This window comes from Somniosus microcephalus, chromosome 30 (genome assembly GCF_052327205.1).
Source record: "Somniosus microcephalus isolate GS21.2 chromosome 30, FLI_Smic_1.0, whole genome shotgun sequence".
Lineage (NCBI taxonomy): Eukaryota > Metazoa > Chordata > Chondrichthyes > Squaliformes > Somniosidae > Somniosus > Somniosus microcephalus.
In genome coordinates this window covers 25,774,824-25,798,136 of record NC_141016.1, presented here as the reverse complement: position 1 = coordinate 25,798,136, position 23,313 = coordinate 25,774,824, and the positions used below count along the sequence as shown (strand labels likewise).

The 23,313-nt window shown below is 49.4% G+C and overlaps 1 protein-coding gene across 3 annotated transcripts in view; it reads right to left on the bottom strand.

Moving 5' to 3' along the window:
- Positions 1-1,017: 1,017 nt before the first annotated feature.
- LOC147098030 (dual specificity protein phosphatase 1-A-like) overlaps positions 1,018-23,313 on the bottom strand; it is a 205,318-nt gene continuing 183,022 nt past the window's right edge. For 2 of the 3 annotated variants that reach the window (XM_085971238.1, XM_085971239.1), the window contains 4 exons: positions 5,499-5,977; positions 4,276-4,406; positions 3,266-3,485; positions 1,018-2,618 (listed from right to left, as the gene is read on the bottom strand). In XM_085971238.1, the coding sequence (XP_085827364.1) occupies positions 2,404-2,618; positions 3,266-3,485; positions 4,276-4,406; positions 5,499-5,977 (1,045 nt within the window). In that variant the 3' untranslated portion in view covers positions 1,018-2,403. Of the gene's footprint in view, positions 2,619-3,265; positions 3,486-4,275; positions 4,407-5,498; positions 5,978-6,344; positions 6,446-23,313 lie in introns of those variants that run through there. The other variant, XM_085971240.1, reaches the window with a different exon arrangement.

The following is a 23,313-nucleotide window of genomic DNA, read 5'->3' as shown; positions in this document are numbered from 1 at the left end:
AGAGTGTGGTACGTGCAGAGTAAGAGAGCTGAGTGTGTTACGTGCAGGGTAACAGAGAGCTGAGAGTGTGTTACGTGCAGAGTAAGAGAGAGCTGAGAGTGTGGTACGTGCAGAGTAAGAGAGAGCTGTGGTGTGGTGCAGGCAGGGTAAGAGAGAGCTGGGGGTGTGGTACGTGCAGGGTAAGAGAGAGCTGTGGTGTGGTGCAGGCAGGGTAAGAGAGAGCTGGGGGTGTGGTACGTGCAGGGTAAGAGAGAGCTGGGGGTGTGATACGTGCAGAGTAAGAGAGAGCTATGGTGTGGTACGTGCAGGGTAAGAGAGAGCTGGGAGTGTGGTACGTGCAGGGTAAGAGAGAGCTGGGAGTGTGGTACGTGCAGGGTAAGAGAGAGCTGGGAGTGTGGTATGTGCAGGGTAAGAGAGAGCCGAGAGTGTGGTGCGTGCAGGGTAAGAGAGAGCCGAGAGTGTGGTACGTGCAGGGTAAGAGAGAGCTATGGTGTGGTACGTGCAGGGTAAGAGAGAGCCGAGAGTGTGGTACATGCAGGGTAAGAGAGAGCTGGGAGTGTGTTACGTGCAGAGTAAGAGAGAGCTGGGAGTGTGGTACGTGCAGAGTAAGAGAGAGCTGGGAGTGTGTTAGGTGCAGGGTAAGAGATCGAGCTGTTGTGATGCTCTTGGGGTTGATGAATCTGATCTCAGCTCCTGTGTGGTGGAACCCTAATCCCCAAATCTCTGTGGCAACTGTAGGATAGAATATTAAGGGGCAGATGTTATCTGAACCTTCTACCCTGTAACCAGCTCCTGCTCCATCTCTTATGCTGTAAGTGATGGTTAATGGATCAGTCGCACAAGCTGGTCCTTTAGCCGGAGCAGTGATGTATGTCGTGTCTGTGCTATGGAGTCCGACATGGGTTTTCAAACAGCTCCCTACTGATTTCAGTTGTTCCGGTGAACAGATGCCAAATGGAGGGACGGGAGGGGAGGCCGGTTAATCAGACACAAGTAACGAGGAGGCGAACGAATGAGAATGTTCTCAACATTTTATTTTTCAATATAATAAATAATGAATCTCAATAATGCTTATTAGTGCACCTTGCAACATTTACTAAACAGGTATTAAAAATATATAAAGTACTTTCCTTTTTAAGGAAATTAGCAGGTAGAGTTCCCTTAAAACAGAGAATAAAGTCACACTTTCAGTTGCTTTGAGAGAGAGCTGCACGGTGGGAGCCCAGAGTGATTGTGATGGTTTCAGTGAATAAAGGACCAGCCAATAAATCAACTTCAGCCTGAGGTGGACTCTCAGACTCCTTCACTCGAGCGCCAAGCTCTCTAACACAGTCAGTGCTGCAGAGCGAATATATCGTCAAAACATGTCTCCCGTGTGACAGAGGTACACTTGAGGTCAAGAACTCTTCTCAGTAAAATTCCGGCTCAGAGTCTGCAGTTGAGAGTAAACATTTGGAATGTTCCAGGAGCCTGTGAAGGCTCAAAATTATATTTTTTAAAAAACAGATCAAGTTCATAGAAGGAAGAGCAGCATTTCCCATCTGGATCATCTCCGGAAGGTTGTCCTCAGGAATAAGTCCCAACGAACCATCTCCAAAACCGATGGTGTAACGAAACGAGACGCGGGCACAGCTGGACTGTATTAACTCAACAAAAAAAACCCCGCGAGTAGAGATTTTTATATATATTAAGCTGTTCGCAGAGAGGGAAAAACTCCCCAGACAAGCAGTGGGAATCTCGCCGTCCCAGAGGCAGCGCCTCCCCCCCCCTGCATAAAGAACTGCACCCGCGATTGGGAGATAACTTGCAGTGGTGCCATTGGAAAAGTTAACTTGTAAATGGTGAAGTCAATGAGGTTTACAGGAAGGGGCCGAGTGTGTGGCTAATCTCCCCCACTTACTACAGCTGCGAACTCATTTTTAAATGTGGAAGCAAGTCATCCTCGGTTCCGAGGGACTGCCTAAGAAAACTACAGCTGCCACTACAGTGACGCACCAGATGGCCACCTCATGATGGGCGAGAGTTGCTGCTTTTTTTTTTTTTTTTGAGTGGCAATGGTTGCTCCAGTGTTAAAGCCGCTGTGTCCTTAAATCTCATTAAAATACTTAACTGCTCATTGCACATAATGTACTTGTGGACTTAATTTGACACTTAGACACGCCCAGCGGTTTGTAAAGGACAATGCAGCTTGAAACACGTGGCGCGCCATTGCCCTCTCCTTGCCCGTTGACTCTATCCAATTGGCTAGTCCAACAACTACCATTGGTGTTCCGAGGCTCTGTCCGCGAGCGCCCGACACGTTTTCTGGCAGGTCTGCATCTTCAGTGCCCATGTGGATCGAGCGGAGATGAATGAGCTGCTCGGAGGATTGGTTGAGGTTTTTTTTTCGATAAAACCCAGTCCCTAGTGACAGTGGACCTCGGTTTCAAACTGCAACAACTGTCCCATGAAGCCAAAGTTTGGAGAGATGACGCCCCGTCGCTGCTTGACAAAGTCGAAGGCTTCTTCCAGGCGCACTCGCTGTGTCCGGATCAGATACGCCAGGCAGATGGTGGCAGACCTGGAGATCCCTGCCTGACAGTGCACCAAGACCCGGCCACCGCTGTCCTTTACTGAATCTAATGGGAGCAAAGAGGGAAGGCTCATTAATACATGGCGTGGCGAAAACAGGTATATCACAGTGATCAGAATTCCAAAGAATAACTAAATAACTTGGACATGAGCCTCAGATCAGTTCAGTTCCCAGCCCACAAGCAGAAGGCAGATAGTACACTGCAGATAATTCAGTGATCAGGGAATGAAAAGCATGCTTTGACAGTAACGGCGGATCCTCTCGGAGAAGCTCGCAGACAAGATGCACACTGGTCTCTACAGGTCCCTCCAGCCATGACCAAACGATGAAGGGAATTGATAAAGCTCCTGCCCACTGTAGGTGAAGGGCTCAGATCCCAGGGGACACACAGTTACAAATCAGGAGCTTAGGAGAGAAGGTGGGAAAACAGCAGCAGGTTTTTCCACTCAGAGTGACGTCGTTGTGGAACGAGTTTCCAGGGAAGGATATGGAAAAGACAGTGTAAATGGGGTCAGTAGGCAATCCAATGCTTCCTGGACAGAGAGGAGACAGAGAGATGGTGGAAAGGTGGGATTGATTTATCAAAAAGGGGACAGGCTTATTGGACCCAACAGCCTTTCCAGTTCTTAAAACTCTCATGATTCGAACCCCTAACTGAAGGCAGGAGGAACTCAACGAAAAGTTGCCACTTACCGATAAAATCGATGGCTTCCTGAAACCAGGCGCTGATGTCGGCCATGTGGCTGTCCTCCACGGGGATACACTTGTACTGGAAGACTCCCTCGAAGTAGTTGGGGCAGTTGGAGGAGACGTTGAGCAGCGCCGTGATGCCCAGGGATTGCAGGGTCTCTTTCCGGGACGAGTGATAGGCGCTGCCCAGATACAGGAACGGCAGGATCTCCACAGGGCCACCCTGGAACCAAACACATTTCCCAGCGTGAGAACGACAGCCGGAACCAGCAAAGAACGTAACAGTTACCCCGGCGGCTTAAATAGCTGCAGAAACTACACAGGGGTCTCAAACCAAATCTGCAGAATTACATTAAAGCTACGCTGAGCCCTGGTTAATATTACAGCTTGTAAGTTATATAATAAAGAAAGGCCAAGCTGCCTGGCCAATCAAGGACCCTTGTTCAATGATGAATGTAAAAAGATTCATATCCTGTCTCTCTACCACCAGTTTTGACATTGCCCATCCCCCTCCCCCACTTCCTCTCTCCCACCCACCTTGTAGGCAATGGTGCAATTTGCACCCAATAAGGAACAACGAGTGGTTAGGATTTGGAATGCACTGCCTGATAGAGCGATGGATACAGATTCAATAGTAGCCTTCAAAAGGGAATTGGATAAATACTTGGAGACAAAATTGCAGGGGTATGGGGCAAGAGTGGGACACAAAAGTCATCAAGGGGTATGGGGAGAGAGTGGGAATATGGTATTGAGATAGAGGATCAGCCATGATCATATTGAATGGCGGAGCAGGCTCGAAGGGCCGAATGGCCTACTCCTGCTCCTTTTTTTCTATGTTTCTATGACTGACTGGATTGCTCTTCGAAAGAGCCGGTACAGACTCGATGGGCCAAATGGCCTCCTTCTGTGCCACACTATTCTATGAGTAGAGTTCTGGCAGTTTCCCTTCACCCTGGCCCCCTTATCCTCCTGGGGTGGGGGTGTCCCTGTCTCCCTGGGGGGGAGGTCCTCACCTGATCGTAAAGCGGAGTTCCTCTGGCTATCAATGTAGGCACGGAGCCACCCTGTGGGCAGGAGTGGGCACAAGAGCTGAGGTTTTCGATGCACATCTCCGGGAACAGCGAGTGGAAAGCCTCATAACCTCCTGCAGAGAAAGGGAACAAAACAGAATGGTCACATCAGTAGAACAGGAAGCGTCCCCACTCAACAGCGGGTCGGAAACCCAGAGCAGTGAATCAGGCACTGATTCGAGGATTTATTCATCAGAATCGGATTTGCTTGGAATCGGGAGGAGGATTAATCTGGATTAAGTAGGACGTGTTTTTGATTCACGGGGAAGAGAGTGTTTCACAGACAGAATTACAGGAATTTAAAATGTTCCTTGTTAACTGGAGAGGTGGGTGGCTGCAAGGTTGCCCGCTGCTCAAGGTGACAATCCAGACCATTTGACGCCTGATTTAAAGGCCGGGTCTGTCCCTGTGCTGTTTTTACTACCGAGGTCCCACCAGCATCCCTTTCATCAGGAAAAAGAATGGTAGGGACAGATTGGCGATAAAGTGTTGGGACAATGTGCCACACAGCAGGCACATGGGAACACCACCACCTCCAAGCTCCCCTCCAAGTCACACACCATCCTGACTTGGAAGTATATCGGCCGATCCTTCATCGTCGCTGGGTCAAAATCCTGGAACTCCCTCCCTAACAGCACTGTGGGAGCACCTCCACCACACGGACTGCAGCGGTTCAAGAAGGCGGCTCACCACCACCTTCTCAAGGGCAATTAGGGATGGGCAATAAATGCTGGCCTTGCCAGCGATGCTCACATCGTGAACTAATTTTTAAAAAATTACAGAACGCAGCCCGGACAGCAACTTATTCTCAATTGTAAAGGATGGGCTTTAAACATACAAAACTCTAAATTTACACTGTCGATTAACATTAATAATGAACAGATTCACTGATGTATTAAAGTGCTGAATGTCGCTGTCAGCCCCCAGATTGGAATGTCAGAGATAGTTTAAAGTGTGTGTGTGTGTGTCAGCAGTGGCTTACATAAAGTTTGTGAATATTTCAGGGCACTACCTCACCTAATGGGCAATCCCCAATCCTCTTGAAATCAGCAAAGAAAGATTCTGGGGAGTGTGGAGGCTGAAAAAAGTTCCCAATCCCTGATCAGTACTGTGTGTATCTCCTGCTTGGTTTGCCCGTCAGTGAAAAGGTCGCTTGGGAATCTTACCTTTCAGAAAGCAAATCTGAATTCTGCTGGTGTCCAGCTCGGCGTTCAAGGTGTTGAGGACCAGCCTGGCCGTGTTGTCCCTGCTCAGTGCAGCCGAGCTCAGGCTCCTCTCGTCCAGCACCAGCACCCTGGGGTAGCGGCCACAGCTCAGGCCGGCCCGCATGCTTTCCTCGGGCAGCATGCAGTCCAGGGCGATGGACCCTTTCGACCGGCGCTTGACGATGGTGTTGCAGTACACGTTGTGGGAGCCCCTGATGTGGGAGGCATTGAAACTCAGGAAGGAGCGGCAGTCCAGGATGAGGAAGCCGACCTGCTCCTCCACCAGTAACTGCACCAAGTGGCAGCTCTCAATCTCCAGCGATTCCGTGGTCACCATGGTGGTGGGTTTGGGCAAAGTTGGAGGCAAGGAATGAATGAAATTCCGTGTCTGTTTTATTGTTCCTCTTGCTTTCCCACTTTCAAGCGTGAAGTCCTTGTTGCTGTTTAAAACATTTTTAGGATGATTAACAACTTGTCCTTGTGGAAATTGCTGCCGACCAAAATACCATTTACAATACTCAATTTTACAAAAGAGAACTTTCTGAATGTGACACCAAATATATTTTTTTAAACTTTTGCATTTTCTGGTTAATTTTGATTTCAGTACCAACCAAAACCAGCACGAAATTACTAACTTGTCACTGTTTATTTTGACCAGGTGTCCAGGGGAGAATTATATTTCTGCAAAATGTATTTCAATTCTTTTAAATATAGATAGCAAAAAACTAGCAGATTACCGCTCCTGTCACTTCCAATTCATGTTGGAGTGTGTGATCTGATTAACTAATGAAAGTCTGCAATACTTACAATCGGTGTTAAGAAGAATTAAAGTTGGGCCGTGTGGTTAAATCCTCCTCTTTCCTAGTTGCTGTAAATCTGCTTGAGATCTGCGCCTGTCGCTTTATAGTCTCAGCCCCCGGAACCCCCGCCGGGCCATGCCATATTAGGCCACTGACGTCAGGGGGAGCCCCGCCCTTTCTGTCCCAATAAGGATGTGTGTCGTCACCGCACGTGGGCTCAGGAAACACCCCGCGCGGGCGATGACGTGTTGGGCACTGTGGGCGTGGCCGCGGATACATTCTTTCAACAAAATAACAGTTTGTCATTTGGAAAAGTCCCGGGTGAAGGTTTTACAAAGAGGATTCCCCCTCCTCGCCTTCCTTCTGTGTCTGACTGGGGGATTTACTAGCAACACCCTCAGTGCTTACTGTTAGATTAGACTTGGCAACAACCACGCACTTGCAGTGGGCCCACACTGCATTCCCTCCAGCACCATGGCCCAAATGGTCCCATCCTTTTCAAGGGCACTCATAATCTGTCTCATTCTGGATTTGCTAACCGTTCCGCCCCAGTTTGGTGTTACCTTCAGGGTTGTGAGTGACATCGCACTGACCAGCCCTGACATTTTTCAAAGGTGGCTTTGTGGGCAGCACTCTCACCTCTGAGTCAGAAGGTTGTGGGTTCACAGTCCCGCTCCAAGAGACTTGAGCACAAAAATCTAGGCTGACACTCCACTGCAGTGCTGAGGGAGCGCTGCACTGTCGGAGGTGCCGTCTTTCGGATGAGACATTAAAACCGAGGTCCCCGTCTGCTCTCTCGGATGGACGTAAAAGATCCCATGGCACTATTTCGAAGAAGAGCAGGGGGAGTTATGCCTGGTGACCTGACCAATATTTGTCCCTCAATCAACATCTAAAACAAATTATCGGGTCATTCTCACATTGCTGTTTGTGGGAGCTTGCTGTGTGCAAATTGGCTGCCACATTTCCCACATTACAACAGTGACTACACTTCAAAAAGTACTTCATCGGCTGGGAAGCACTTTGGGATGTCTGGTGGCTGTGAAAGGTGCTATATAAGCAAGTCTTTCTTTCTGAGACAGAATAACTTGTGTCCACCTCCCAGTCCAATACAACCCTGCACCTCTAGTGCTTATAGACGCACGTGAATCCCACACGGGGGGGGGGGGGGGTAATAAATGAAATACTAATTTCATGCAACTTGTAAGGGTGACTCGTGGTGTTTGAAGTCACCCCTACGCTGGCCCATTCTTCCCTGTGACGTTCTCTTCAGCCTTTTGTTTTTTTCAGATTTTCCAGCAGATTGCAGTGAAAGTTTTGCTGCAACCGAGAACTTGGGAGATATCTCACTAGGAAAGAAATCTCGATCAATGTTTAACCTCGGCATACACCACGGAGAATGTTCATTCGTTCAACTGTTTCCTGAATGAGAGAGACACTCCAAACAACAGCCACTTGCATTTACACAGTGTCCTGAATCTTATCATGACTCATGAAGTAACACTGGGCGGCCAGCTGGTGGCGCCGTCCAAGAAGTATAAATACTCGGGCGTGGGCCCAGCTTGCTCAGGATGTTTCTGTAACCAGGAACTAGTGATTGTAACTAGAAATCTCATGGTTTTGAAACAGTTGATTAAAGCCTTGTTTTATACTCAAACCAAGCTCTCAGTAGTCTTTTCACATCACACAGCACCCGTCATGTAGAAACGTTTTACAGGGAGAGAGGAGGACAATGAGCAGGAAAATGGAAAGTATGGGCGATTCCAAAGAGCTTGATTTTTAAGATGGGGAGACATAGCAAATGAAAAGTAGATTTGGGAGGAGTGAGGCTTGGGGCTGATAAGACTGGCATTTGATGGTACCGAGGAGGGAGTAAGGGGATAAGCAACAATCCAACGTTGGAGATTTCTTAGGTAATGGGCAGAGAGGGTATAGACTAGAACGATTTGAAAATGAGAATAAGGACCTTGAAGGAGAGGCAATGGTTGGAGCGTGGCAAGGACTGGGTGGTGGGAGGGAGCAATTTTGGGAAAAATAGGACCCGGGGCCCCAGACTTTGGGTTTACTGGAATTTCTGAATGGCGGAGGAGGTGGGGCCAGAGAAGTCAGTTAGACAAATGACACCAGTTTAAAATGAATGGGGGGAGGTCCAGTTGGGTTGAGCTGGATGTTGGGTTAACGTTCTACCATTATGTTATGGGGCAATCCCATCCAAATGAGGTCAACTTGGGTAACTCGAACTAGACCAACTTGTGTTACTTTGTGTTCTGAATTTGACTCAGTGCTCATCCGTAGTTCTGAAGATTTAATGTAGCAGGGAACATACTGTGCGGCACCCTGTTCTCAGTCACATATTTTGATTATGACACAGTACGAATTATTTTTTTTTTTTAATTCATTGATGGGATGTGGGCGTCGCTGGCTAGGCCTGCATTTAGTGCCCATCCCTAATTGCCCTTGAGAAGATGGTGGTGAGCCACCTTCTTGAACCGCTGCAGTCCGTGTGGTGTAGGTACACCCACAATGCTGTTAGGAAGGGAGTTCCAGGATTTTGGCCCAGCGACAGTGAAGGAACGGCGATACAGGTCCAAGTCAGGATGGTGTGTGGCTTGGAGGGGAACTTGTAGGTGGTGATGTTCCCCTGCGTCTGCTGCCCTTGTCCTTCTAAGTGGTAGAGGTCGCGGGTTTGGAAGGTGCTGTTGAAGGAGCTTTGGCGAGTTGCTGCAGTGCATCTTGCAGATGGTACACACTGCAGCCACGGTGCGCCGGTGGTGGAGGGAGTGAATGTTGAAGGTGGTGGATGGAGTGCCAATCAAGCGGGCTGCTTTATCCTGAATGGTGTTGAGCTTCTTGAGTGTTGTTGGAGCTGCACTCATCCAGGCAAGTGGAGAGTATTCCATCACACTCCTGACTTGTGCCTTGTAGATGGTGGAAAGGCTTTGGGGAGTCAGGAGGTGAGAATGATGTATGAAGCAGTATTGCAATCTCCCAACCTTCCCTCCTGCCGAAAGGGCACGGAAGTCCTCACGGCTACTCTGCTAGGTGTGTGCTTGAATGTCCAAGAAAGATTCAGGGCTGGATTTTGCCAGGCCCGAGGAGGCGGAATGGAGGCGTGTGGGGTGTTAAAATTGCAAAAAGTGGCGGGCGGGCCCGACCCCACCTCCATGCCGCCTCCAAGCAATTTTCCCAAATGCGTGGTTTCTGATCCCGTCTCCGTCCCGCCTCCAAGAGGCGGGATAGGCTCTTAAGGCCCTTAACAACCACTAAATTGCCTCTATAATCCCATTTTGAGAGGCCTTTCCGATTTTAACACATTTCCCACGTGATTCACGTCTCCTCTGAAACACGATGGTGAAACCTGGCGGGAGCACAATTGGATTGCTGACTATCAGCTGCAGCTCCACCATTAAATAGGAGATTTGATCAGCCATCATTTGCAGGTGGCAGGACTTTGTTGTCTCAGGTCTGGGGGAACTTTTAGAAGGCATAACCACAGCTGTGGAAGTTTGGAGCCTGACACCCATCTCCAGTGTGGCCTCCTGGGAACCCCTCTCGCCACCTTGACTGAGCGCTTCCTCAACTGAGGCATCTACCAGAAGCATGGGAGCCATTTATTTCCTTTCCTCCTGGACATCAGATGAGGACGAAGACCAGCTGCGGCACCAGCAGAACCAGGAACAACAGCAGCACCAACAGCAGCAGCACCAACAGCAGCAGCAGCAGCAGCAGGAGCACCAAGCTGCTGCTCACCCACCTGAAGCTGCACAGGCCAGAAGGCACCAGCCCATGGAAGGCCGTCGGCGCGGGAGATACCGCCCAAACAGGGTCTACAGACACAGGGTCAGCTACCTCAACATGAGTGAGCAGCAGTGCCAAAGGCGGCTCCGACTTTCGTGAGAGGTAGTGGGTGACATCTGGGCAATGGTGCAGCAATACCTGGAGCCCAGAGGAGCAGGTGGACACCCCTTACCAGTGGCCGTCAAAGTCACCACCGCACTCAACTTTTTTGCATCAGGCTCATTCCAGGGATCAGCAGCAGACATCAGCGGCATCTCCCAGGCGGCCGCACACACTTGCATCACGCAGGTAACCGATGCCCTCTTTGCCATCGCGCACAATCACATCCATTTCTCCAAGGATCAAGCAAGTGTCACGGCGCGGGCGGTTGGATTAGCTAATCTGGCAGGCTTTCCAAGGGTGCAGGGCGTCATTGACTGCACACATGTGGCCCTTAAGGCACCCCATCGTAATCCAGGTATTTTTGTCAACCGCAAGGGCTTCCACTCCCTCAACGTTCAGCTGGTGTGTGACCACAAGAAGGAAATTTTGCATGTTTGTGCCAAGTACCCTGGCAGTTGCCATGACTCCTTCATACTGCGCCAGTCTAGTGTGCCTCCGCTGTTCAGTCTGCCAGACCAACTTAGCAGATGGCTACTTGGAGACAAGGGCTATCCCCTGAAGACGTGGCTAATGACGCCGTTGAGGAGCCCATCCAACGAAGCTGAGGAGAGCTACAACTCCAGCCACATTTCCACCAGAGCCATAATCGAGCAAACCATCGGCTTGCTGAAGATGCGCTTCAGATGCCTGGATAGATCAGGTGGAGCCCTGCAGTACTCAGCAGCCAGGGTCTCCAGAATCGTCGTGGTTTGCTGTGCACTTCACAACATGGCACAGCATCGTGGCTTGCAGATTCCTAAGGACCAAGTGGCTCCTCACATATCCTCCTCAGGTGAGGAGGAGGAGGAGGAGAGCGAAAACGAACATCTTGCAGAGGCCCATCAACCAGCGGCAGCAGTACGCGAGAACATTGCTGCCCGGGATGCAAGGAACGCACTCATCTTGGCCAGATTTGCTTAGCCTAGCCAATCAAGCACTTTTGCCTCGCAGCTTCTTACCAGAGCATCGACAATGGCCAAGAACCAGCGGATTCCTAGCACCATACTGACAATTGCAAGTAATCCTAAGCCCTCAATGTGGAAGTCCCATTAGCAAAATGACACACGCCACAACTGCAACAGTTGCCATCAGAATTTTTATTTACAATAACCAACTGATGGCATTTTAAAAATTCTTGCAGAACTTAAATGCAGCAGCAATGAAGACGTCAGCGGAGGCGAGTTTCAGACTGAAAAAACTCATTGGGCCATGGGTTCCCACACGCTGGAACTCAATTGCCCAATTATGTGAAAATCGCATCAATCTCCCACATCGATTTGGAATCGGGTGGATAACACGAAAAGCAGATGACACGACCCCAGCCCGCCCCAATGACAAAATCCAGCCCTCAGTCTCTGAAAAAAGACTCCAGAAACAACTGTCGGCATTGTGATTTCCATTTTCTAAAAAATTTACATTTTTAAATGAACGTCTGTTTTCATCACCATGCTGATCTATATCTATGTTGTGCTTTTGACACTTTGCTCTCAAACTCTGCGGGCAGGAAGTGCACAGCAAAACAACAAAAACAAGACGTCATACATTTCCTGTGAAGACTTCCTGAAGATATTATTATATCCTGCACACTGTCTGTTGAAACAATCAAAGGGTGAGAATGGCCCCCCGTCCGCACTGGTATCTCGCTTTGTGGTAACTCCTTCTCGACATACCTGACCTTCCAATGGCGCACAAGATTGGAAGGAAACATAGAGATCCTCACCGCAAGTCTAGACCCTTCGCACAAAGTGTGCTGGGTGAACGCAAAGGGTTCACCGGTAGGAGGAATGTTGTAAGACCTTTCTTCAAAAAGTAACTCAGCCCCCAACTCAGTTGGTAGCACGCTTGCCTCTGAATTCCGTGGCTACAGTTGCAAGCTCGACTCTAGGACTGGAACACGCAAGTCCCAATTTTACCCACCCCCCGTGTGCCAAATGAGGATGGGCCTGCTGGGGGAGGGGGGGGAATGGAGGGGTAGTGGTTAAATTATCAGCAGCGTGACACTCACCATTTTAACAGGCCTGTTTTGGGCATCGTGTGACCCGGGCAGATGAGGGCCTCATTGACAGTCGAGGTCTGAAGCTGCCAATCAAACCTTGACGCTATTTGAACCTGCAGCAGAGAGGTTGGTGTATGGTGTCGGCCTTGGCTGGGAAACCTGGCCTGGGGGATCAATAGGCCCAGAAGAGGACAGAAAGGGTCAAATTATGTTATTTTTGAAAGGTTTCCCTGGGGGGGCGGAGCGGGAGGGGGGGGCGCACCAAGTGCAGCAGGGGTGCTCTTCCAGGCCCCACAAGGAATCCTTGCAGCTCCCCTGCCCCAGGATCACCACAATCGCCTGGCCCCCCACCTTGCGTTCCCATGGGTCCCGGGCTGTGTCATCCTGCCGCACTCGCCCATCTCCCACCCACCACCTTGACGCCATTGATGCTGGGTTTGGGTGGGAATTGGGCCTGATCTATTTAAGTGAAACCTGAGAGTTAAAATGGCCCAGGTCTCATCTCAGCGAGCATCGCCAGCCCCACACTCGGCGAGAGTTCAAATCGGGGCTCTATTCCACGCTGACTTTTCAGTGCAATACTGAGAGAGTGCTGCACTCTCGATGACACTGTTCTTTGGATGGCGCGTTAAACTGAGGCCCCGACTTCCTGTTCAGGTGGATGTTAAAGATCCCATGACACTAATGAATTAGAGCAAGGTGTTCTCCTGGGATCCTTTCCAATATTTCTTCCTCACCCAGAGCCGCTCAAAAAAAAATTAACTGGCTATTCATCTCATCGGTGCTTGTGTACAAACTTGTTTGGAAGCGTAACTGCCCAATGTGATTTTCTGTGGGTGAAGTGCACTAAAATGTTTCTGAGAGACTCAATCAGCTGTGATATAAAAGTTCTTCCTGTTCTTGACTGGTTTGGACTCCAAGGGTTAAATTACGAGAGATTACACAAACTAGGGTTGTATTCTCTGGACTTTAGAAGATTAAGGGGTGATTTGCTTGAAGTTTTCAAGATATTAAGGGGCATTGATAGGGTAGCTAGAGAGAAGCTATTTCCGCTGGTTGGGGAGTCTAAGGCTAAGGGGCATGGTCTAAAAATTAGAGCCAGACCTTTCAGGAGTGAAATTAGGAAACACTTCTACACACAAGTAGAAGTTTGGAACTCTTTTCCGCAAACGGCAATTTAAATCTGAGATTGACAGCTTTTTGTTAACCAAAGGTATTAAGGGATATGGGGCAAAGGCGGGTATATGGAGTTAGGACACAGATCAGCCCTGATCTCAGTGAATGGCGGAGTAGGCTCGAGGGGCTAAATGGCCTCCTCTTGTTCCGATGTTCCTATGAGCACATGACAGAATGGCTTGTACATAGTCTGTGGAATGAATGGGCTGCTTGGCTTTTTCTATTGTACATTTCATTATGGTCTGGGCCAGAGTTAGATATGTTTTTATTATTCATTCTTGGGATACGGGCGTTGCAGCAATTATTGCCCATCCCTAGTCGCCCTTCATATTTAATTAGCCCAATGGCTCAATGGTACTGGAACAGGCCTGTCGGTACAGCCTCAATCATTGCGGCAAGTGCTTGCTTCAGTTAACTGTTGCTTGCTCTTTAACCACGAGAAATGAGCCTGACAAGGGATTAACTACAAATGTCAGAATTGAGGTTTTGATGAATGATAAGAAGATGGCGAATTAGTCACGACCGAGAAAAGTCAGTACTGTCCTGCTCAGGCAGTGGGTCTCTGGTTAAATAAATGAAACAAATCGATTTTCTTTCTAAAAGAAAAATATAAAGAGCCATAAAGACCTGAAACGTTAACTCTGTTTCTCTCTCCACGGATGATGCCTGGCCTGCTGAGTTTTTCCAGCGTTTTCTGTTGTTATTTCAGATTTTCAGCATCCGCAGTATCTTGCTATCGTATAAAGAGCCATGTTTGGTTAAAGCGATTTGATTTCCCCAAACGTTGGGCACTACACAGTCAGTCTGTCTCGTAGCCGCCCCCCCCCACCCCCCAGGTTAGCGAGAGGAATGGCTCGCGCTCCTGGTGGGTTTCCAGTGACTGCTGTTGAAAGTGCCTGGGTGGGGATGCAGGCTGAGGACAGGATGCTTCCGAGGTGGAATAGCTGGCCAAAATGCTCCAAGTTCACACGTAAAAATAGGCACCTGGGAAATGGACTGGAGGGTGCCCGGTGTCCACAGAAGCACACCCCAGCCAGGAGCCAGCGCCTCCGGGAGAGGAATGTAGTAAAGGTGCATGGGCGACAGTGAAATTCCACCTTCAGCCTCTCTCTGGCTCAGTCAGTGGGATAAAGAAGCCTTTGTCCTGGAAACTGTTTTGAAGACTGAATCAGTAGAAACATGTTAACCTGTAGATCAAACAAACACCAACAATTTTTTCCAAAGGACAAGCATAGCTGGCAACTGCGTAACTACAAACTTCAGGATTCTACATGCCCCGTTGAAAGAGACCTGTAGGTGACTCATGGTCTGATACAGCTAGGAAAGGGGACGCAGTGGCAAGGTATACTTTCGGTAGCCTTTCAGACCAACTCTTGTCACAGTAATTAGTTGCCATGGTGTGGAGATGCCGGTGTTGGACTGGGGTGGACAAATGTAAGAAGTCACACAACACCAGGTTATAGTCCAGCAGTTTTATTTGAAATCACAAGCTTTCGGAGCGCTGCTCCTTCGACTATAATTCAGTTGGACTAATTAGTTAGACTAACTCCTTCACAATTTATTGATGATCTCAGAGGAGAAGCAAAAATAGCCCAGATTTCACTTCTCTTTTCAGATGAATAGTGGGACATTCCCACTCCCAGGGAAGTGGTCAGATTTGGTTCAAAGTACAACACGAACACAGATTCTAGACTGGTGGTAAATTAAGATTCTACTTTCCTTTCTTGGTCCCCTGATGACTCACACGTCCTGCAGTCTATAGTCCCTTGGTTGTTCCCTAAGGTTTCCAGTTATTTAAACTTTAATAGTACTGCAGATTGCTTCTATAAGTCATACAAGACCGGTTACAACAAAGAAAGAAGTGTTCATTTGTTTCCCCCCTGATTTTCTTGCCTCTTTTCCTGAAAGTCCTTACTCTTGCTGAGGCATGGGGGGGGGATTTTCCCAGCCCTGGGGAAGCGAGTATGGAGGCGGGACTGCCGGGAATATGGCAGAATGTAGGCGTGGGTACCCATCCCGCCCCCCCAACCTGCCTCCGTGCCATCTTCCCAGGAGGCGGGTACCCAACCCGCGCCGGGTCCCATCTCCTCGAGGCGGGAAGGGGATTAGTGCCAATTAACTGCCCGTTAACAGGTAGTTAACAGGCAGCTTTTCGGCTAATCCTTATTTTGAGCCCTAAAGTGTGGGCTTCCCGACGGCTCCGAACCTCGCCAGGGTCAGCGAGGCGAGCCGTGGGTCTGCGGTGGTCGGAGAGACCAAAATGTCCGGTGTGCAGGTGAATGATGAGTGCAAGTGTGGACGTAAGTGTGTGAGGTGAGTCTAAAGTGTTTTAATAAGATTACTAACCTTTGCTTCTTCCTCCAGGCTTCATCCCTTTAGGCTGCGGAGCTGCCTCATCTCACCGGCAGAGAAAGCAGAATGGCCGCTGCATTCTTAAATACAGCAGCCTTCTGCTTGACGGATGAAACGTCACTCGCTGACGTTCTCTGTCACCGGCTTTCCCTTAATTGGCCGGCTAAGCCCGCTGGGCGGGCTCAACAAGGCCAGTCAAGGGAAAATAGCGTGGGTTGGCCAGACGTCGATGGAGGCGGGACTAAAACCCGGCAAGCAGCTTTCCCGCCTCCATCACGTCCCCATTGATAAAATCACCCCTAGATTCCAGTAGCCATCCAGTTCCTCATCCAAGTGACCGACCTTCACGTGCTAGCCAGGATAAGTGATTTTCAGCAGGCTATTAAACTGCAGGAGACATCACATATGATTCTACTCTTGGCCTCATCAGATATCCACACACACACTTCGCAGTGAGATGGGGGGGGCGGGAGGGTTCACTGGACTGTGATGAAAAGGCTGGCTGATTTTTCCCCTACCAAGGGGGTTGTCCTATGAGGAGAGACTGAGTAGATTGGGCCTCTACTCTCTGGAGTTTAGAAGAATGAGGGGTGATCTCAAGTTCTGAAGGGGATTGACAGTGTAGATGCTGAGAGGCTGTTTCCCCTGGCTGGAGAGTCTAGAACCAGGGGCCACAGTCTCAAGATAAGGGGTCGGCCATTTAAGACTGAGATGAGGAAAAATTTCTTCACTTAGAGGGTTGTGAATCTTTGGAATTCTCTACCTCAGAGGGCTGTGGATGCTGAATCGTTGAGTATATCCAAGGCTGAGATCGATAGATTTTTGACTCTAGGTGTAGCAACCATACAAACATTCTGGCCTAACTCAGTAAAGCCTGGGCATCAAAGCTGAAACCTTGCTGATATATATGGCTTAGCTACTCACTGGCTTACTCACTGACCCTGTGCTTTCTGTGAAAAACTGAGTGTGGTTTTTTAAAATTTATTCTCAGGATGTAAGCATCGCTCGCAAGGCTGGCATTGATTGCCCACCCCTAGTTTCCCTGAGTAGTGGTTTGATACAACAAATGATGCAGGTACAGCAAGCAGTTGGGAAGGTAAATGGCATGTTGGCCTTTAATGCAAGGGGGTTGGAGTATAAGAGTAAGAAAGTCATGCTACAATTGTACAGGGCTTTGATGAGACTGCACCTGGAGTACTGGGCACAGTTTTGGTCTCCTTATCTGAGGAAGGATATACTTGCCTTGGAGGCGGTGCAACAAAGGTTCACTAGATTGATTCCTGGGATGAGAGGGTTGTCCTATGAGTAGAGACTGAGTAGAATGGGCCTATACTCTCTGGAGTTTAGAAGAATGAGAGGCGATCTCACTGAAATATATATGGTTCTGAGGGGGATTGACAGGATAGATGCTGAGAGGCTGTTTCCCCTGGCTGGAGAGGCTAGAACTAGGGGGCATAGTCTCAGGATAAGTGTCGGCCATTTAAGACTGAGATGAGGAGAAATTTCTTCACAGAGGGCTGTGGATGCTGAATTGTTGAGTATATCCAAGGCTGAGACAGATAGATTTTTGACTCTATGGGGATCGGGCTGGAAAGCGGAGTTGAGGTTGAAGATCGGCCATGATCTTATTGAATGGCGGAGCAGACTCGAGGGGCCGTACGGCCTACTCCTGCTCCTAACTCTTATGTTGTAACTCAGGGGCTTGCTAGGCCACTTCAGAGGACAGTTAAGCGTCAACCACATTGGTTTGGGACTGGAGTCACATATAGGCCAGACTGGGTAAAGGCGACAAGTTCCCTCCCTAAAGGACATCAGCGACCCAGTTGCATTTTTACAACAATCTGACGCTTCATGGCCACTTTTACTGATACCAGCTTTTTATTCCAGGTTTTTGTTTTTAACTGCCACGGTGGGATTTGAGCGCACGTTCTCTGGATTACTAGCCCAGTAACATAACAAGCAAACCACTGTACCCGTTTCTATGTTACCTAAGGCCATAAAATGAAAAATGTCAACATGTTGCTATATATGGTGGTTGAATGCTTACAAACAACATTTATCTAGCACCACTAAAAATGTAAAAAAAATCCCCAAGGTACTTCACAGAGGCATAAAGAAAGACTTGCATTTCTATAGCGCCTTTCACGACCACCGAACGTCCCAAAGCGCTTTACAGCCAATGAAGTACTTTTTGCAGTGTAGTCACTGTTGTAATGTAGGAAATATGACAGCCAAGCTCCCATAAACAGCAATGTGTTAATGACCAGATAATCTGTTTTTTGGTGATGTTGGTTGAGGGATAAATATTGGCCAGGACACCGGGGATAACTCCCCCTGCTCTTCTTCAAAATAGTGTCGTGGGATCTTTTACGTCCACCTGAGAGAGCAGACGGGGCCTCGGTTTAACGTCTCATCTGAAGAACAGGTGCTAAGTCAAAGAAGGAGAGATTAGGAGGCTTGGTCAGGAGAGGTGGGTTTTACGCAGGATCTTTAAGGAGGAAAGGGAAGTGGAGAGGCAGAGAGGGTTAGGGAGGGGTTTCCAGAGCGTGGAGCCTAGGAACGGAGGCTTACAGGGCTGGAGGAGATTGCAGAGATAGCAGGGACAAAGTCATGGAGGGATTTAAACTCAAAGATGCGAATTAAAACATTTAAAAGGGTTAACAGTGAGAAAGTAGCTTTTGAAGATTAAAGGTTGTGCAATAGGTTACAACCGTCAACAGATCCTTTCTAAACTTGACATCTAGACATAGAAATGTTTTGCAAGAAGCCTGCTACAGGAAGGGGAAGCTCTCTCGCTCTCTCTGAGGTTACTGCGCTTCAGCGTTGAAGCTGCTGTTTCCATCTGATAACCGTGAGATGTCATCACTCAGTCTCTAGACGTGGAACATTTTGTTCCGATCCTCGTCATATGCTGTTCAGACAAACTTAAAAAATAAATCTAGGCTATATTTAAGAAATAGAAACACGTGAGGCAATGGTGGAACATTGAGCAGTGGACAGGTAGTATGACTTGCCTGCACAAGACCTCTCGCTGTGCTAAAGGCTAGGAGGGAAAAGCACACAGACCTGCTTTAAAGTCTCCAATGATTTCATAAATCATTCATTAAAAAAATGTGTCTACTTTTCCCTCTGTGTTTGCTCCCCTTAACATTATTAACTTCCACCCCCATGTCTAGAACTCTGTCCTTCTCAGACTTTTGCATTCATTTCTATTAAATAACAAGGGGCTTCAAGGCCAGCAGGTTCTTGACTGTTGGAAAAGGATCCCGTAAGCCTGCTTTGTTCATTTCATTTTGTCGCCATTCAGCCACGATAATTACTTCGAGTGATTCCCTCTCACTGCACCTGATGGAAGAGGACAGAGAAGGCAGTCCACTGCGCCAGAGCTGGACTGACCGCCCAGTCCAGATTTACAGAGGATCGAGAACTCCGTCCACAGGCTCAGCTTCAGCCAGGAGCTCACTTGCTGGAATAACAACAGAAAATGCTGGAAAAACTCAGCAGGCCAGGCAACATCCGTGGAGAGAAAATAGAGTCAACGTTTCGAGTCAAACCCTTTGTCAAGACTGGAAAAGCACAGGAAATGAAATAGGTTAAGAGGCCAGGCTGGGAGAGAACAAAAGAGAAGTGAAGAGACATTAAGAGGTATTCAAAACCAGACGAGATGGTGATAGGACTAGTGGAGACAAAAGACGGCTCTAGATTAGGTGTGAAATGCGCTGGCAGAATGGGAGATGGCTGCCATGTGGGAGAGAAAAAAAAGGGGGAAGGGCCAAAACAAAGGTGTGGATAAGAAATAAGTAAAAATGTAATAGGGGCCGAGGTTATGATCTGAAATTGTTGAACTCGATATTGAGTCCGGAAGGCTGTAAAGTGCCTAATCGGAAGATGAGGTGCTGTTCCTCGAGCTTACGCTGAGCTTCCAGCTCACTTGCTGGACCTGCTTTTCTGCTGGCGGTCTGCTCTGGTCACACGGAGCTGCGCCGTCTACTGCAAGGAGACCCGCAGTCAGCTTCAAGGTATGGTTGTCACTCTCCACTGTTATGCCCACTCCTCCTTCCAGCTAATCTGTTATCCGCAGATGTGTCAAACAAGCGAGCGCCAGAACAATACCTTATCCACCGAACAGCAACAGAAGGCTGACAGGGCTGCCCAATTTGCTCGGGTTGCAGATTTCTCAAAGTATAGGGAGTCACTGATGGCACCCTGCACCAACCAAAGCACCACTGCATCATTGTGCAGCTGGTCAGTGACCATCAAACCATATCGTGCATTTCGGCCACTTTCCGGACAACAATCACAATACTCTCATTTTGAAACAATCCTCTGTACCAGGCTTATTTGGAGGTGAAGGCAGACTGCAAGGATGGCTCCTCGGGGAGCCCTGTCCAATGTCACCCTTGCAGCAGCCATGGGCAGAAGCAGAGCATGCAACTACCAGGATCACTGGCATCTTAAAACAGTGCTTCAGAGCAGGGGCGTCTTAATTCTGCAAAGTGTGCAGCCCCTTGGTCCCTAAGATCCATCGGCTGCACACTTTGCAGAATAAAGCGGGGATTCATTGAAGGTGGAGGCCAACCTGCAATCAAGGCCATAGCAGAGAGCAGACACGGACAAACGGGGTGTCGCTACAGAAACAGCAGAGGAGGACTGGTGCATCAAACACTCATCACAGACATTCAGCTAATGGCCTGTGCTGCCCTTTTTATGGAACAATGCTGTCCACAAGGCAGCAAGAACTGATTTTCTGCGACACTCCCCTCTGCACTTCAATTACCATCAATGCCTGTTCTTTACTGTGCTGCCCCTAATTCTACATAATCAGAAAGAACCTCTCGGGACAAAATCCAAATACAGTACAACCAATTTATTCCCCTACTTTGTTTTCCTGTGCTGGTGCTGGTGTATTCTCCCAGTGTTTCCCCACAATGCTGTTGTACTGTGTGTGGCGTCTAACCTCTAACTTGTGACTTCCTCTAAGTGATTCCCCAGTGAAAGGAGTGCGTGTGCTGGCTTGCTGCAGGGTGCCATTGGGAGACGGTTGGGATTCAGGTGCCTCTGTGCCTCCGTGTACAGGTTTCTTAGATGGCACTGCAGCTATGGCTGGCTGGCCCTGCCCGCTTCTGGCCCAGCACTTGCTCTGGGAGGCTGGATGTGGCACCGCCTGTAAAGACAGAAGCTTCACCTGTGCCTATCTTCATGCCCCTGCCGCTGGGCCCAACCTCAACGTGACCACAGACCTGTGTGGGAGCAGGTCCATGAGCAACACTGAGCTGGTGATTCCTGCCTCAAGGTTCTTTCAATCTAATCTCCCAGCACGTTGAATCCCACAAGATTACAGGTTGGAGCCCTGGTCCTCTACAGCAGTAGTATTGAATGGCGGAGCAGGCTCGAGGGGCCGAATGGCCTACTCCTGCTCCTATCTTCTATGTTAAGTATGAGCTTTCATGAGATGTATGCCCACTGTGCTTAGCACCTGTGCTATTGGGGCTATGCCAAAAGGGGCCACACACTCCATGACAGACTGCAGCCCAGAGAAGCCTTCCTGCACGACTGCACAGATGTGGCTAGTGCACTCCTCTACACTCCTAGCCAGACCGTGTGGGGTATGTTGGATCGACTCAAGTGGAGCCCACAGGCAATTCTGCTCAGACAGCAATCACCTGTTATAAGCCGGCTCTGTGACGTCTGAATCCCGAGGGACTGCGGCCAAGGGAGGAAGCGAGCCGGCTGACCTGGTCGGCAGGTTCCACTTCTCCACTTGCACCTCCTCACACAAGCACAGTCATTCAGCCGGGCTAGCTCTTCAAACTCACTATCTATATTCACCAGGGTCTGTGTACCTGGGCTGGTTCTTGCGAAGGTTGGTGAGAATGAAGTAACATGCTGAGAGATGCAAGCTCGTGCTGCCAGGCTGTTCTTTCAGGCCTACACAATCAGAATCGGAGCACATGCTACATACACTAGCTGCAAGAGACCTCTTCAAACAGTAACTTGCATTGCAATACACTGTATGAGTTTCCCATGGTGTCACTGCTCTATTTGACACTACTAAGTGTCAGCCTTGAATCAGTGGTAGCACCCTCGCCTCTGGGTCGGTAGGTTGTGGGTTCAAGTCCCACTCCAGAGACTTGAGCACAAAATCTAGGCTAACACTCCCTGAGGTAGCACTGCACCGTCGGAGGTGCTATCTTTCGGATGAGACGTTAAACCGAGGCCCCGTCTGCTGTCTAAGGTGGATGTAAAGGATCCCATAGCACTATTTCAAAGAAGAGTGGGGGAGTTCTCCCCAGTGTCCTGGCCAATGTTTATCCCTCAGCCATCATCACTAAAAAACAGATGACCTGATTATCATATTGTTATTTGTGGGATCTTGCTGTGTGCAAATTGGCTGCTGTGTTTCCTGCATTACAACAGTGATTCAAAAGCTTTTCATTGGCTGTAAAGCGCTTTGGGACGTCCTGAGGATGTGAAAGGCGCTGAATAAATGCAAGTCTCTCTTTCTATTTGATACTACTTGACATTTGTTTGAGGAAATGGTGCAGTTACTGAAGCAGTCAAGGGGTTTCAATACCACATGACTCAGAGTGCTCTGTCTGCAACCACACAGCAAGAAAGGTAGACCCCCTCCCTCCCAGTGCTGCTAACTCGCAAACCACACAAGCCCCCTCCAAAACTATGCAAAAAATGAACTGACATCATGGAACATCAGATTGTGTGAGCTCTCAAAACGACTTCCCAACAAAGTTTCCACCTCAAAAAGTAACATTAATGCATTGTAAAAATGTTGATTGAATACCGCGCAATAATTGTGTGAAATACAAATATCCTGTTTTTCCAACTGAGCGCTGTGTGCCACATTCATTGTCTTTGATTCCCATTTTCGGTTTTGCCCATGCAGAAATGATTGCTTCCTGTCGGCAGTTACAAGAAACAATCTCCCCAGGTGCCCTCGCTAATAATACAGCTTCGGTCATTAGCTAGATCTGCATTCTGGGACAAGTCCTTAAACCTGAAGTGAACGGTCTGCTGGCTGCTATCTGATGGGCACTCTCTCCCACCCTCCCCGGGGCACTCTCTCCCGCCCTCCCCGGGCACTCCGTCCCACCCTCCCCGGGGCACTCCGTCCCACCCTCCCCGGGCACTCCCTCCCACCCTCCCCGGGGCACTCTCTCCCACCCTCCCCGGGCACTCCGTCCCACCCTCCCCGGGCACTCTCTCCCACCCTCCCCGGGCACTCCGTCCCACCCTCCCCGGGCACTCTCTCCCACCCTCCCCGGGCACTCTCTCCCACCCTCCCCGGGCACTCCGTCCCACCCTCCCCGGGCACTCTCTCCCACCCTCCCCGGGCACTCTCTCCCGCCCTCCCCGGGCACTCTCTCCCACCCTCCCCGGGCACTCCGTCCCACCCTCCCCGGGCACTCCCTCCCACCCTCCCCGGGCACTCCGTCCCACCCTCCCCGGGCACTCCCTCCCACCCTCCCCGGGCACTCTCTCCCACCCTCCCCGGGCA